The sequence below is a fragment of the Sceloporus occidentalis genome, unplaced genomic scaffold (assembly GCF_023333645.1).
Source record: "Sceloporus occidentalis isolate IW3139 unplaced genomic scaffold, rSceOcc1.0.p SCAF_6, whole genome shotgun sequence".
Taxonomy (NCBI): domain Eukaryota; kingdom Metazoa; phylum Chordata; class Lepidosauria; order Squamata; family Phrynosomatidae; genus Sceloporus; species Sceloporus occidentalis.
The window spans coordinates 5,918,528-5,935,426 of NW_028316986.1; the positions used below are offsets into that span (position 1 = coordinate 5,918,528).

General features: G+C 41.9%; 1 protein-coding gene across 3 annotated transcripts in view; it reads right to left on the bottom strand.

Annotated features, from left to right (window-relative positions):
- Positions 1-16,899, bottom strand: part of RP1L1 (RP1 like 1) — a 69,085-nt gene that overhangs the window by 15,555 nt on the left and 36,631 nt on the right. For all 3 annotated transcript variants that reach the window (XM_089528797.1, XM_089528796.1, XM_089528795.1), the window contains exon 2: positions 7,430-8,090. In XM_089528797.1, the coding sequence (XP_089384923.1) occupies positions 7,430-8,068 (639 nt within the window). In that variant the 5' untranslated portion in view covers positions 8,069-8,090. The remainder of the gene's footprint in view (positions 1-7,429; positions 8,091-16,899) is intronic.

Genomic DNA, 16,899 nt, shown 5'->3' on the forward strand with positions numbered 1-16,899 from the left:
TTAAAGTTTTAAAATTTTAATTTTTTTTAAAAAAATTATTCTTTTAAAAACCTCACATCCTACCAAATTTTTAATTTAATTACATGAAACTATGTACTTGTAAATACATTTAGGGTGTGCATATGAAGCAGTAGAGCCAGCATGTTGCAGTAGGTTGAGTGTTGGACTATGACTCTGGAGACCAGGGTTCGATTCCCAGCTCGGCCATGAAACCCATTGGGTGACTTTGGGCAAGTCACATGCTCTCAGCCTCAGGGGAAGGTAATGGCAAACTTTCTCTGAACAAATTGTGCCAAGAAAACCCCAGCACAGGGTTGCTTTATGGTCACCATAAGTCAGATCCCTTTGCATACTGTGGAGAAACTGCCCACTTGGAATTCCCTTGAATAGATTACTTCCAAAGCCAAGATTACTTTAAGGCTGTATCCACACTGCACACTTAGGGCAACCCTCTCATGGGATTTTCTTGGCAAGATTCTTCAGAGGGACTTTCCTGGCAAAATTCTTGCCATCCTCTGAGACCAAATTAGTGCGACTTGCCCATCCAGTGGGTATGTGGCTGAGCCAGGATTTGAACCATGGTCTGCAGAGTCATAGTCCACCGTCAAACCACTACCTCATGCTGGCTGTACAGGTGGTGCTACACCAGCACAAGTGCTGTCCAGCAAGGAAATGCAAATGGTCAGTTATGCAGCAGAGCAATCCAGTATTACTCTTGAGATAGCATAAGCTGAACTGCCAAGCTGACCTCATTTCTTGCTATTTCTGCTCTCTGCCTCAAGAGGGAGCTCCCCAACTGAATACAAACACAGAACAGCCTGTTCTATTTAGGGCTGCAAACAGATCTGAGTGCATGCTGCTTTTTATATTCCAATAACAAATATATCTTGGTGAGGGCAGGATTGGATTTTTGCAGTAAGAGGTTGCCAAAACTGGGCCTGGTGCACCCTGCATTGTTTTGAACTTTGCACTGGCATACATACATACACCATTTTCTGCTGTCAAAGCTAAAGAAATCAGGGCTTCAAATGCCATGGTCAGCCTCCTTCCTGCTGACTTTAATCCTTTAACTTTAATCCTCTAACCTGAAAAAGTAAAATTCTTCAGAACACCAAAGTACATTGCTTCCTCCACTCTTTGTGATATCACAGTTAGTCGTAATAAATATTATTACTATTATCTCAGCTTAAAAACCTGCAGAGTGTTGCTCACTGGAATTTTGGACCATCCACAATTCTCTCTTAAGAGTCTAGGACTAATCAGTGGCATATCATCCAATGACATGGCACTTTCGAACTAATGCATACCCTCCAACTGTCCCAGTTTGGCAGAGATGGTCCTGATTAACCCGCTGTTGTCTCACTTTTTCTGCTGCTTTTAAAATGCCCCAGTTTCTTTCTCCTCCTCCCACTTTTCACCTTTCTCTTCAGCTTACTTCAATTGCTGCAAACTGAATACAAAGTGCAATAATATTTTGTGCTCAACTCAGCAGAGAGAAGGAAAGGTGGGGCCAGAGACTAATGGCCAAGGAATAGTAGTCTGATCAAGATGGCAAACATTATTAATGAGGAAGGATACACAGGCTAGGAGAGGCTGCAGCAGCTTGTTTTTGCCTGAGTCTACTGGGAATGGCAAGTCTTTGCACCCTTCCCTTCCCCTCTTCCATCTTTTACTGAGTGCAAACTACTTTTGCACTTTGAACTCAGTTTGCAGCAACTGAAACAAGCTGAGGGCAACGGGGGAAAGTAGAAACTGGAACGTTTTGAAAACAGCTGAAAATGTGGAATGATAGAGCAGGAATCAGGACTGTTGCTGTCCGATGGACATTTGGGGGTATTTGGAGGGTAGTGACTGAGGAGGATTTTGTTTGTTTTTGTTTTAGTATATTATTTAGTATTTTAGTATTTTACAGTGTGGTGTTTTATCATTTGCATATGTTCTGATGTACCACCCTTTGGTGGAAGGAGCGTTATAAATATAAATAAACAATTTTCATCATCATCATCATCATCATCATCATCATCATCATCATCATCCTATCTTCCTGTAACTGGATGCACAGCAATGACATCATCTTCAGGGACTTCTATATTTTTCTTTCTCCTGTTTGATTTTTAACACCTTTGCCTGATGAGGAAGCCAGTGGAGCTTCAAAATCTTGCATAGTTTATTTTGCACATTTCGGTTGGCCCAATACAGGCATGTCTGTTTTGTGGGTTTGGGGTGCTATTGTGTTTTCCTGCAGATGCCTGTCATTGTGAGTCCAAGTCCAAGATGATAGGTTGATGCTTATCCTCCACAACCATCCCCACTGCCCAGGAAATGCCAATGTGGAGGGTGGCTGCGGCCAAGAACAAGTGGGTTGGAGAAGCTGGACAGGAGACTGCCATTGCTACTTTTCTGCAACAATTTCACATAGAAGGACAAGGTAGCAGGGGATGATGAGAAAGACTGCTGCAGGGTAAAAAGTTCCCTGGGCTAAAACCCACCTCCCTTCATCAAGCTGGAAGGACACTGAACATGTGTGTTCATTGGAGTCTTTGGTTGCATCTACACTGTAGAAACAATGCAGTTTGACACCGCTTTAACTGCCATAGCTCCATCTTACAGAATCTTGGGATTTGTAGTTTTGTGAGAGGCAGAGGTGGCTAAAGACCTTGTTGAACTACAAATCTTAAGGACTGCCATAAGTTGGAAACAACTTGATGGCACATAACAAGATGCACCCTTAGGGAAAAGGTGGCTATAAAGAAATCAGTTTGTTAGCTGTTTGATTGCATATATTCAATGGAGAGGAGGGGGAATCAATTTTCCAAGATGAGAGCATTTAAAAAAAATAAAGAGAAGGAAGGAACGAAGAAAGAAAGAAAGAAAATCAGCAATGGCAAATGTGAACTACTGAAGTAAAACACATGTTTTGTTTTGTTTTTTTTAGCATGACAATGTGCATCATCTCACTCATGCATTCAGGTTTGTTATGCACACTATGGAATGCATTGATCCCCATCTTTGCAAGTTCAACTGTTCACACATGAAAGCATTTGAATAAAGATAGAGCAGACGATGTGAATGCATTTGGAACCCCGTTTTCAGTATGCAGCATTTTATCCTGGGTCAATTCAGGTCTATTTACATCAGTTATTGACTCTACCAATAATGCAGATCTTTTTTAAAAACTCAGGGAAAAACCCGATATCGATTATCCTGGGTTAAGTGGGTTTTTTTGGGCGCCCCTCCCCCCCAAAACACCTTAATCAGGGGCATTAGGGATGTATGTGAACAATGAAGATTTAACCCGGATTCATCCTGGATTATTTTCACAGTGTGACTAACCCCAAGATTCATTTGTGAAAAGACCATCAGAAGAGCCATGCTGGATATCAGCAAAACATTGTCTAGTCCAAAATCCTGTTGACACAGCGGCTCTACATGTACTCCAATGGGAGGCAAACCAGCCGGATGGAGCTGAAGGCTGAACCTGGACTGTAGAAATAATCCAGTTTGACACCACTTTAACTGCCATGGCTCAGTGCTATGGTATTCAGGTAACTGTAGTTTTGTGAGACATTTAGCCTTCTCTGACAGAGCACTCTGATGCCAAGACAAATCCTAGGATTCCATAGCATGGAGGCATGGCAGTTAAAGTGGTGTCAAGATGGATTATTTATGCAGTGCAGACATAGTATAAGGAAGGAAGGAAGGAAAATAGTCTTGAGTTCCACACTGGAAGAAAGACAGGATATAAATAAAGTAAAATAAAATAAAATAGTGCATTGTATAGACATACTCAAAAGGGGGAAGTAGAAATTATAGGATAATGCAGTAAGGAAAACACCTGGAGAAAATGCATGGAAAGATGATATCTGGAAACGATAAAGATCTCCAGAGATAGGATGTTCTGGATGCCTTTGGTCTTGCATTTTATCAGACCTTGGCATTTAACTGGTTGGAGTGGAAGGATCTTTACTGGGTGTGCTGTATGTCTGAATATGTAATATATGCTGACTGTGTTTTTAATTGTTTTAAATTAATGTTTTAATTGGATTGCTTGTTGAATGCTTTTTCAAACTTTTGTACTACATATTGTTTTGTGTTGTTGCTGATTGCCTCCAAGCTGTTTCTGAGTTATGGCAACCCTAAGGAGAACCTATCACAGGGTTTTATTGGCAAGATTTGTTTAGACAAGGTTTGCCTTGGCTCTCCTCTGTGGGTGAGAGAATTTGACTTGCCCAAGGTGTCGTTCCCACTACAATTTGCACCGAATTGTGATGTGAGGTATATGATCCTCATTCCCACTTGAAACCACTTCTGATCCTCACTGGATTGATTCCAGTTGGAATAAAGAGGGGCAAACGTAAAAAAAACCCAGGTTATCCTGATAGTAGTTTTTTAGTGGTTCTTTTGAGAAGAATCGATTCTGACGCGTGTCCAATAAGTGGGAATGCCAGACTAGAATCGATTCTTTCTGAGGGGGGGGGGGACAAATGGCAGATGTTTACCATCCCTCCCCAGAGACACCCCAGTGCTGCCAAAAGTTGATTTAGCAATATATTGATTTTGCAATAAAGTTTTTAAAAAAATAATAATGTGTCTTCTGTCCTCCTCCTCCTCCCGGGTCCCCCGACCTTGCCTACGTCCTCCTCCTCCTCTCCACACTGTTCTTCAGCCTTGCCTTGCTCTCTTCCCTGGCCTCCGTGCTCCCTCCTCCTCCTCTGATCCAGAGAGGGAGAGACGAAGGGGGTCCGGCCGTGGAGGGCCCTGGGAAGGGGAAAGACATGGGGAGAGGGATTCCTTCCTCCCCCCACGGAGCCCGACAGGGGTCTTGGGAGGGGGAAGACATGGGGGAGAGGGCCTTCCTCCCTTCCTCCACATCCCACGGTGCCCGGCGGGGGTCTTGGGAGGAGCCCTGGGCCCGCCATCCCACCTGCCAAGCCCTTGTCCCCTTTCATAGTGAGAACGAGGGACGTTTTGGATTCACTTTGCATAGCGGAGAGGAACTGGATCGGAAAGCGTGTTATACCCCCAGTGGGAATGATCCCCCAAGATTACCCAGTGGATTTCAATGGCTGAGCAGGGATTTAACCCTGGTCTCCAGAGTTATAGTTCAGTGGTAAAAAAAAACTACTCCCATTGGATCAAGCTTCTTTGTTTTAGTTTATTCTGTGCGCTGTCTTGGGTTCCATATTTGGAGACAGGTGGGATATAAAATAAATAGATAAAATTACAATAAATGTATTTGTGTTTCTTATTAATAATCTTGCTTGTATGCTAATGTGCTACATGATATGTATAGGTTGAAGATTCAAGGTGTATACTGTGTGGACATTAACTGACATGTGAATTTTATTTTGTTATTTTATCTTATTAATAAAAATAATATTTAAAAAAATAAAATAAAACTACATCATATAACTGTGATGGGTCATGCATTTTCTGAAATTATTTTTACATGACTTTATGGTGTTTAATATGTGGGATTTTTAATTGGTTTTTAAATAAACATTTTTAATTTACTATATTGGAAGCTGCCATGGGTTCCATCTGGAGAGATAAGCAGCATACAAATGAAAGAATAAATAAATAAATCTCCAGGTTTTAGTTTGGCCTTTAAAGGAAAGGTGCTGAACTTATTTGGGGGAACTGAAGCCTGGAGTGTATTCATCTTCCTCCTGGCATGGAAGCCACCAACAATGATAGTGTGGTGGTGGTGGTGGTGGTGATGATGATGATGATGATATGAGTCAGCTTGAGAGGCATGCAGGCACTGTTTCTTAAGCCGAGAGAGTGTCACCTTCCAAAGTGTGTTTTGGGTGATTTTAATACTAACAAGTCTCCCTTGTTTTGACAGTGATAGTGTGATGATGATGATGATGATGATGATGATGATGATATGAGTCAGCTTGAGAGGCATGCAGGCACTGTTTCTTAAGCCGAGAGAGTGTCACCTTCCAAAGTGTGTTTTGGGTGCTTTTAATACTAACAAGTCTCCCTTGTTTTGACAGTGATAGTGTGATGATGATGATGATGATGATGATGATATGAGTCAGCTTGAGAGGCATGCAGGCACTGTTTCTTAAGCCGAGAGAGTGTCACCTTCCAAAGTGTGTTTTGGGTGATTTTAATACTAACAAGTCTCCCTTGTTTTGACAGTGATAGTGTGATGATGATGATGATGATGATGATGATGATGATGATATGAGTCAGCTTGAGAGGCATGCAGGCACTGTTTCTGAAGCCAAGAGAGTGTGACCTTCCAAAGTGCCTTTTCTGTGTGTTTTTGGTTCTTTAATGGTGATATTGATATCAGAAAGCCTCTGAGGCAAGGCCAGTGTAAATTGCTGTGATTTTTACAAACTCATGCGCAGTGAAGAAAAAACACAGTCCCTTGACCAAGTACACACTTCTGAGAAGTACACTTGGTGCAAGAACTGTGAAAACACTTTGACATGTTCAGTATGCATAGCCATGTGAACCCATGTTCAGTGTGAAACCCAAAGAGTTTGGTTATGCAATAAGCCTCTGAAATATGCAAGAGGCCATCTTAAGTAAAGCCATGTTCAATGCCCAAATGTACTGTTTGGAATGGGGGGAGGGGGGGTTGGCCAGAAAGGGAAGTCCATTTCTGCTATCTGTCTAGGAATAATGCCCAAATGTCCTCCATTTTGATCATGCCTAAGAAACATTTTTTAAAAATCATCAAATTTTTCCGCATGTCCTCCATTTTAAAAAATGTGTCCTATATTTGAAAATGTTGTCCTATATTATTTAATTATTTATTTTTGGCTCCCCCCCCCCCCCCCCCGGTTGTCTGGGGACACCAACCTGGCCCCTGGCTCAAAAAGGTTGCCTACCCCTGATTTGGAGGGCACATTTTTGCCTCTGAGGAATTGCAGTTTTTCCACCCCATCACAGAAATACTCAACAACAGTGTTTCAGGGGTCCCTCACCTCAAAACAGCAAGAAATCCATCCATGGTCCCAAAGGTTGTCACCTAACAGCCTCCTCACCCATGCTTCAAAGGTTGACCAGGAATGATGTGATGTGACATCACTTTTAGTCATCAAAACGGTAACCAGAAGTGTTAAAAATCTACAAGTTTGGCTTTGGAGCACACCGAGCTTTGCAGACCAAGGACTATAAAGCTCCCAGGTCTATATGCAGTGAGTCTCCTGCTTTATTTTGATATCTGCTCTGATGTCCACCATGCACTATATGGATATATGATGGACACATAAAGCCAGCCAGATCAGTGGCTCTCAGTCTTTGATCCTCCAGATATTCTGAACTTTAACTCCTAAAAGTCCCAGTCAGCATGACCAGCAGTCAGGTATTTTAAGAGCTGATGCACAAAGTATCTGGAGGACCAAAGGTTGAACATCACTGAGCGAGATGACTGGCCTGTTTCAATGTAGGAAGCATGAAGACTCACCTTTCTCCCATCCAATGTGAACAACTTCTTCACTGTGAACTTCATAACCTCTGAAATCTCATCCAGGAGAGTTTTGAGGCTCCGGGCATTCCTCCGGTTGAGGACAATGGGTCGTTGGATAGTAATATCTCCATTCTTAACCAGAGTGACCTTCTTTGGTATCCTTGGGCTCTGTTGGATGAAACCTGCTGAGTAGTCATCATGCTTCCCATCCTGGGCTGCCCTCCTCAAAGTGCTAACTGGTTGGCCGGTCTTCTGAGAACCTGTCCTTCGGTTGGCAGCCCCAATACTGATTGGTGTGACGTATTTCTTGTCTGAACAGAGGTAGCAGCCACCATCTTCCAGCTGATCAAGGGTGCTGATACAGTGTATCCCCCGTGGTGTTGTGATGGTCCGCACACCAAAAGGCAGAGGCACCCTGTGAGACAGGTCATCCATTAGGGCATTGAAACTCTTGAAGCTGCGTTGGTTGATGGCCATCTTGACTCCTCCAAACTGAGGGTCCCCGCTCTTGTAGAAGGTTATCTTCTTGGCCGGAGGCACCTGGGTGACAGCATTCGTCCGAGCCAAGGGAGGAAGGGGTTGGTCATAGTTGTAAGGGCCAGAAGAAGAGAAGTAGTCAGCAGATGGATGGGTCATCCTGGAAAACCCTTATAGGTAACTGCAATGCAAGAGGAAAAGTGGAATGAATGAGATAGCTACAACACAGCAACAATAACAACATTATCCAAACCCATTTGGACCTGTTACTTTAGTTGGCTAATCTCACTGTAGGCCTGAGCCTGAGATATTACAATGGATTCCACGACATAAGTCCAGCTAAGGAGTTATGCATTGATTTTGCTATCCAACCCTTGTGTTGAATGGCAAAATTGCACAATGCAGCCCTTGTCTTGAATGGCACCAAATGGGCAACCAAATGCACATGTCCCTCCATGCACAATGCACATTCATGCACAATGTGTGATCCATGCCATGCACAAAGGCACTGCATGCCTAAACTCTGCTTCCAGATCCTTGAAATGAATGCAGACATTCTGTACTGGACAAAAACAGTGAACCACTTCCATATGGGAACTTACGTACATATAATGCACCAACAGAATGCTGCCCTAAATCGAGAGCAGATCCACTAGATTAATAAAATTTGCCCACATGGGACTCGCCATGCAGCAGTTCATTCAATGGAGCTGTTCTTGGGACTACAGACTGTAGTCGTAGCCAGTGTTCTCTTGCCAAAAGCATAAGTAGCAGAGTGCCTACAGAGACTATTTGTATGGTGTCAACAACCTGGAAATTCTCCCACATTTGAGTTTAATACACCCAGTTTGGAAACTGTTATTTCTCTGCTTCTGCTTGGAGAACTAATGCTACTCTGTTCTTACCAAGTTCACCTTACTTGAAATTTCCTGCAAAGACATGTATGGATATTGTACATGTGTCTGAGAGCACAGCTTGTGAAGAATAAAGAAAAGGGCCCATTGGTAGTTCCAGTCAGAGTTGTTGTTGTTGTTGTTGTGTCTTCACTTTGTTTCTGACTTATCTGGAGTTTGAGGGTTGGACTAGGACTCTGGGAGACAAATGTATGAATCTACATTTGGCCATGGAAACCCACTGGGGGATCTTGAGCAAGTCATACTGTCTCAGTCTCAGAAGAAGGCAATGGCAAACCCCCCATAAACAAATTTTGCAAAGAACACTCTGTGGAGTTTTTCCAGGCAAAGCATTCTCTGAAGATGCCAGCCACAGATGCTGGCGAAACGTCAGAAAGAAACTCTGCTAGAACATGGCCACATAGCCCAAAAAACCCACAAAAATCTCTGTGGACTTTATCACATGTGGGGAAAATTGGGGGTTTAAACGGGCATTATCCAGAGATATTCACGCAACTGGGGTGACGATTTTCACACACATCATGATTAAAGATGGCTTATCCCAGAAATAACAAGGGAATAACAAGCAACAAATCATTCACAAGGAAATCCCATGAATGATTTGCTGCTGGTTATTCCTTGGTTATTCCCAAGATAAGTCATTTTTAATCTCAATGGTGTGCGAAAATATCACTGGATATTGCACAAATATCACTGGATAATGCCTGTTTAACCCCCTGATTTTCCCTGTGTGATAAAGTCCTGTGATAGGTTTGCCTTAGAGTTGCCAATACACAATACACAAGAACAACAGCCTGATTAACATTAGCAAAGAAATGCAGACAACTGAGTTGAGCCATTTCAAGAGGGGAGGGGACAGGTTTAGCAGTTTTCATCTCTACCAGGAGTAGGTCTTTCATAAAGGTAAGGGCCCTTGGTTGTCCATTCACAATCCAGCCACCCCAAAAATACTTTGCACTGCAGGCATTATGGTGTAGTGCTTTGAGTGTTGGGCTAATGTATCTGGAGACCAGGGTTCAAATTCCTACTTGGTCAAGGAAATCCACTGGATGACCTTAGGCAAGCCAGTCTCGAAGAAGACAAAGGCAAAATCTCCTCTGAACAAACCTTGCCAAGAAAACCCCATGATAGGTTCACTTTAGGATAAACTGGAAATGACTTGAAAACACACAACAACAATGCCTCTATCATCTAGATTTTGCATGATTCACAGAAGAAGTAGTGTTCAAACAGAACATTTAGGCTGTCTTGGGTCTTTTTGGGAGAAAGCAGGATGTAAATTAATCCAACCAACATTTTGAAGAGTGAGGTGCTGCTAGCCCAGGACTTTCTCTAGAACAGAGGACTGTGTAGGCTGCTTGTATAGTTAAACTGGGGGCTGTAGTAGGAGAAGCAGAGAGGTTTGTGGCTTCCCTTGCGACTTGACTCTTTAAGAAAGAGTGAGGAATAACACACCTTATTTATCAATTGATGCCAGGGACCATGGGAGCCCATGCTCCTAGTACAACTTTTCAGCCCAAAATGCACATGAGTCTTCAGCTCTGTCATTACAATTGAAGGCATTTTGCATTTAAAACTTCTTTTGCACTTTCAGACGCACATGTTCTTTTAAATGCAGCACAGAATTTAACTGAGGGTCAGTATTATTCAATCCAACATGATTTTTGTCTTTGCCAAAAGACACATACTCCAAGGCAGGGAAAGTAAGCGTTAACCACTCACTAGTCAGAAGATCTTACTGCTTTAGATATCCTTGAATATAGATTTTATAGACATCATCTTCAAGAAAATGTACTTTTGGAAATATGATCAGCTTATCTAAAGGTATATGCTCAGTCTGCATTCAAATCCTTCACACCTATGCCTTCCCCCAGTCTCTTTTTTCCTTCATCTTAAGTTTCTATAAAAGCTGAACAAATGTCCAAATATAAGTCCATTTGTAAATTTTGTCTATACATCATTCTTTCAAATGCTGCAAGTGTTGTTAGATCTTCTATTGATTGGATCACCAGTAGAAGAAAATTATCAATCCAGTAACAAAGGACTAATCTTTAAGCACTCAAAAGGGCACAAGAAATCTACTTCATTTGTTTAATTTCCAAGAAACAGATAAATAATTCAAAAGAGTATGCATGTCTGTGAATATCAAGGAACATTCCAATACCAAATTTACTAATGAGATTACTTCCTCCTAAAAGGTATCTCCAATGGGACAACTCCAAAACATATGCATTAAGGAAGCATTACCAGTATCACATCGCCAACAATATGCTGATTTAGGAAGCCCTTTCTTGAATAGATCTTTTCGCGACCAATATACCCCAAAGAGCAATTTCTATTGTATCAAACATAGCCAGAGATCTATAACCATACTAGTTATAGATGTTAAAATCAATTGTCACTGATTAATCAGAACTGTTTATTCCAATCCTCTATTTCATTGTAACTGTAAATCTCACGTGTCATATTTATTTATAGGTAACAGAAATGTGTGTGTGTGTGTATAAAGATTGCTGGCTTGGATACTTGACTGTCCTCAATTAATATCTCTAATATTAAGGGAACCTCAGATGCACTTAAAGCTGCAGGACCAAATCTGGATTGTAACAAATGCTTCAGTTTCAGATATTGCCATTTAGCTGACAGAGGTAGTTTAAACTACTCTTGCAAAATTGAAAAAGGCAAAGACTCATAATCAACACCAAGTATCTGATTAGAAGTAGCTATCCCATTATCAGCCCATGCCTTCCATAAACATGGTTCCTTACCAAGTTTCAGATCTGGGTTCTTTGCAAAAGTCAATTTGGCATGACTTTTGGCATGGGGCAGGGTGTTATCAGTACGCTGATGACACCCAAATATATTTCTCCATGTCCCGATCAGCAGCTATGACAACAGATGGCATTTCTCCCCTCAATCAGTGTCTTGAAGTGGTGATGGGCTGGGTGAGGAAAAACAGGCTGAATCCAGACAAAATGGAGGTACTTACAGTAGGGGCCCCCAAACCAGGTATAGGGTTGCAACCTCCAGTCCTAGATGGGGTCATGCTCTCCACAAAGGACTGTGTTCGCAGTCTGGGGGTGCTCCTAGACCCATCGCTTCACATGAGAAATCAGGTGAGTGCAACGATCAGGAGCGCCTGTTATCAGCTTCGGCTGATATGCCAGCTGCGCCCTTTCCTGGAAGTAAAGGACCTAGAAACTGTTGTACATTCACTGGTAACCTCACGACTTGATTTCTGTAATGTGCTCTACATGGGGCTACCCTTGTGCCTAGTCCGGAAACTTCAACTAGTGCAAAATATGGCAGCCAGGCTGGTCGCTGGAAAAACTAGGAGTGACCGAATAACACCCATCTTAAAATCTCTTCACTGGCTGCCTGTCAGTTTCCGGGCACAGTACAAGGTATTGGTTATCACCTTTAAAGCCCTACCTGGATTAGGTCCAACCTATTTGAGGGATCCATATAATCCGCCCCACACCCTCAGGTCCTCTGGGAGGAATCTATTGCAGCCTTTAAAAACCAGACTACTACCTCCCAGAGGGCCTTCTCTGCAATTGCTCCCAAACTATGGAACGGCCTGCTGGATGAGATCCGTCAAATTGCCAGCTTAGACAGCTTTAAAGACGCTGTCAAGACAGATCTCTTCCGGCAGGCCTTTCCTGAATAAAAGTGCCCGGCCACAGAATGACTGCCCCTCACATCATGGATCAGCCCACCGCTCTTTCCTCGCTGTATTTTATTGTGTTTTTAATAGATGTTTTAATTGTAACTTGTTTAATCCTTTTTTTAAGGGGGGGAATTTGGGACACAAATTTGTAAATGTGGATTTTAACATGTTGTAGCCGCTTTGATTGTCTTGTCACAGAAAAGCGGGATATAAATAAAAGTTTTATTATTTATTTATTTTATTATGAGCATATGGGTCAAATTCTAACTGATGCAACAATATTTGCCGCACAGTTCTAACTACTGAAATTGTTGGCAAAACACTGCCCTTTTTAGAAAATAATAGGAGAACAAGTACTGTCCATTAAAATAGAGATGCCAGAAATGAAGAGCCTCATTGCATGAGAAAAGAAAGCCAAAACTGAGCAGGAGAGCAGTGGCTTTCTCCATGCCTCTCGATGCCATTGTAGCACTTCCGTTCTCTTCCTGAGAGAGACTGTTGGAAATCAGAGGTTTAAACAGTGATTATCCCATGCATAACATGATATCGCACTTGAGATTTTCACACACATCGCTATTAAGCAGCAATGAACAGGCAATGAACATCAACAAATCATTTTCAGGATTTCCCTGTGAATGATTTGTTGCTGTTTACTGCCTGTTTAATAGTGACGTTGTGTGAAAATCTTAATTGCTATATCGCGTTTTGCATGGGATAATCGCTGTTTAAACCCCTGATTTTGTCTAATTCCCCCGTGTGATAAGATCCTTCAACCAGTTAACTAGATATTTTACCCAAATTACTAATCAACTGCATCAGAACAGGGATCAGCTGCTTTGGCTTTGAAACGAACAACAGAAGATCATCTGCTAAAAGAACATCTTTCAAATTCTAAAGCGACATGCACAAATCTATTGATCCCGCAATTTTTTCCAATAACACACAATAAGTATTCCAAGCACAAGTTGAATATCAAAGCGATACCAAGAATATCTTGGTGCTGAATACAATATTTTTATCCATTTCAAAAATATTTTAGGAAATCCCAAATTAGCCAATACTTTAAAACAGAAAAAGACATTACATTTTATCAAATGTCTTCTCCAAATCATAAGAAAAAACAGCAAGCTGATTCATTCTATCCACGTTCAGAGCAATGAAGTCTACAAACAAGCAAAATATTGGCTCCCTGACTATTTTTTGATATTTCCTGTCATGTCAGAATTTACCAAAGATAAAATAACTTTTTGTACTCTGTTAGTTATAATAGCTTCCAATGTTTTTCTATCAACATTAAGGAAGGCTGTAGTTAGCCCAGTGTGTATGGCCTTTATCAGGTTTAAGTACCAGGGTAATTTAGGCACTGTACAGACTGCCCCAACGGCCCTGTGGCCCCAATCCAGAATTTTTCCAGACCACGGAGAAGTGGCAAAATGCTGTTTCTCCATGGCACGGAAAAGGAGTATCCTTGGAGCTTCATGCCCCTGACACCCCGGGAGCCAGAGCCATGGGAGAAAGGGACCGCCCAGCCTCTTTCTCCCCAGCATCGTTCCCACCGCTGTTTGGATGCTGCAGGAATGATGCATCCACCCAAAAGGAACTCCATTTCGGAGCTTCTTCCCGCACTTCAGCCAGGCCACTGTAAGCTCCCATGTGGATGAGAGGCAGCCATGATTACAACACCACCACGTACTAGGGTTGCGGGGCATGCAGTTGTTCCGCCCCCATGCAACCCTAGTAAGTGACCAGGCTGGTGCAAAGCACCGGTCTGTACTGTGCCATAGGCATCATTTAATGACTGAGAGAGAGAGCCAGATTCTAAGGCTGCTGCAACACTGCAGAATTAATGTAGTTTGCCATTGCTTTATCTGCCGTGGCTCCATCCTATGGAATTCTGGGATCTGGAGTTTGCTGTGGTACTAGAGCTCTTTGATAGAAAAGGCTATATATTTGTAAATTGTAGGTTTATATTTGTGGGTGATATCACCCGCAGAATATTTCCTAAAATATAGGGAATTTTATATAAAAATATAAATATATATTATCACCCATCTCCCACAGAATATTTCCATATATAGAGAGGTGGGGCTATTCTGAGGATGGTATCATCCACAGATATAAACCTATAATTTTTGAAGTTTTATGCAGAACTTCATAGCTTTGATCGTGACATTCACCAACAAAATACGGAGACTTCCTTTTATCATAGTGACTTCCCCCATGTTAGCAAATCATACCAATATTTCTGGACCTTTTAGACTCAGAGGAAATTATTAAAATTACAGCAAATATGAAAAATTGGAGGTCTCCTGGCACTTATGGTTTTCCATGTGAATGGTCCAAAGCTTTTTCCAGTCTGTTACCACCAAGACTGTTCCATTCTTACAAATATATCTTAGGCTGCATCTACATCTGCAGAATTATTGCAGAATTAACTGCTATGGCTCAATGCTATGGAATGTGTAGTTTTGCAAAATATTTGTATATATTGTGAAATATTATATATATTTGCTTTCACCTTTGATAGCTTAAATAACATTATGTTGCTGTCTATCCTGAAGGTGATGTGCCAGCATCTTGTTGAGATGTTTTTCCATTTGCCCAATATGCTTGTCGTAAACATGTAAGTAGTGGAATTATAATTACAATTGTTTGTATGCATCTGTTTTGTGTTCTTCAGTCAGGGCATGGGTGCACATAGGGCAGCCCATGAGCAGCATGCAAAACTCTGCTCCCCAGTTTTGTGGTCCTTGAAGCCTTTTATTAGTCCCACAAAGACCACTACCCCAACATTAAAATGTTTTGGCACTACAGAGGTCTGTTGTTATCCACTTGGGTTTGGTTCCAGGACCACCACCACCACCACCCACCACCCCATGGATAACAAAATCCATGGATGCTCAAGTCCCATTAAATATAATGGCACAGCAAAATGGTGTCCCTTATATAAAATGGAAAATCAAGGTTTGCTATTCGGAACTTATACTTTTTTGGAATATTTTCAAGCCATGGATGCTTGAATCGGTGGATAAAAAAATCCGTGGACAAGGAGAGCCAACTGTATTTAAGGGCAGTTTTTGCCCCACATTTACACATAAAGTACCATCCCCAAATCTCAGGAAAACGTGTGAAAATACCCCCACAAACATCAACAGAATCTTGTATGACCCCCTGATTTCCTCTGTAGTCCGTGCCAAAATGGCTATAGTAAGTGACATCACATGACTGCCTGTCAACATTTTGAGAGTCCTGAAGTCAGAGATGGAATGCCCAGGAAGGTGGAAGTGTTCTTCAATGTGTTTTTCTGAATTCCCATTCAGAATTTTTAGGACAGATATTAGGAATGAAAATACAAAAAAATTGTTGCAGAACACTTCAGTCTTCCTGGGCATTCCATCTCTGACTTCAGCACAGTGGTCCTGAAATTAACATACAGTGGATGCTTGTTATATGCTGGGGTTTCGTTCCAAGGTCCCCCGTGTATAACAAAATCTGTGTATGCTCAAGTCCCATTAAATATAATGACACAGCAAATGGTGTCCCTTATAAAAAAATGGAAAATCAAGGTTTGATATTTGAAAATTATACTTTTTTGAGCATTTTCAAACTGTGTATGTTTGAATCCGTGTATAAAAAATCTGTGTATAAGAAGGGCCGATTGTACTCCTTTCTGGCTCCCATCCTGCACACACTTTCCAAAACTCCCTCCATATGCTCACCCACCCACCCTGACCTTAGGCAACATCTTCCCTCCTGCCTTTGTCCCCCAAGGACCATTGTTAAAGCTGAACTTGTCACCTCATCACCAGACACACAAGTTTTGCATATCTATGGCTATTTATACAGTCCGATTATAAAGATCCTTCCTGGGGACCAGTTCACTCCATGCATCTAAGGAAGTAGATCAAGTCTAAGTTTATTCTACAACTTTTTCCACGTTACAGGAGTTACTGTTACAGGAGGTAAAGTCCATTCCTAAAGCAGAATAGGAAAAAGTTTTCATCTAAAGCCAACAGCTGAAGACAACAATCATTAGAGCTGGAAATGGGCCAACTTTCCTTGGAGTTGGAGCAAAGAGTCGTAACTCAGCATTTGAGTGCTAGCTTTCCATGCATCAAGTCCCAGGTTCACTCCTTGCATTTCCAAGGAAGCCTAGGATAGAATCCTGCCTGAAATCCTGAGAGCCTCTACCAGCCAGTATTGCCCAGTATTAGGCTAGATGAACCAACAGCATGGCTCAGTATTGGACAGTTTCCTATGTTCCTTGTCACCACCAATGGGATGGCCCTATCTTGGGCCACAATTGACCCTACTTCCAAAGACAACTGAACCTCCTCCTAAGTCTACAGTGTAGGAGGTAACATCCAGGTTCACATATATAAACACCTAGGCTCACTACAGTTTAG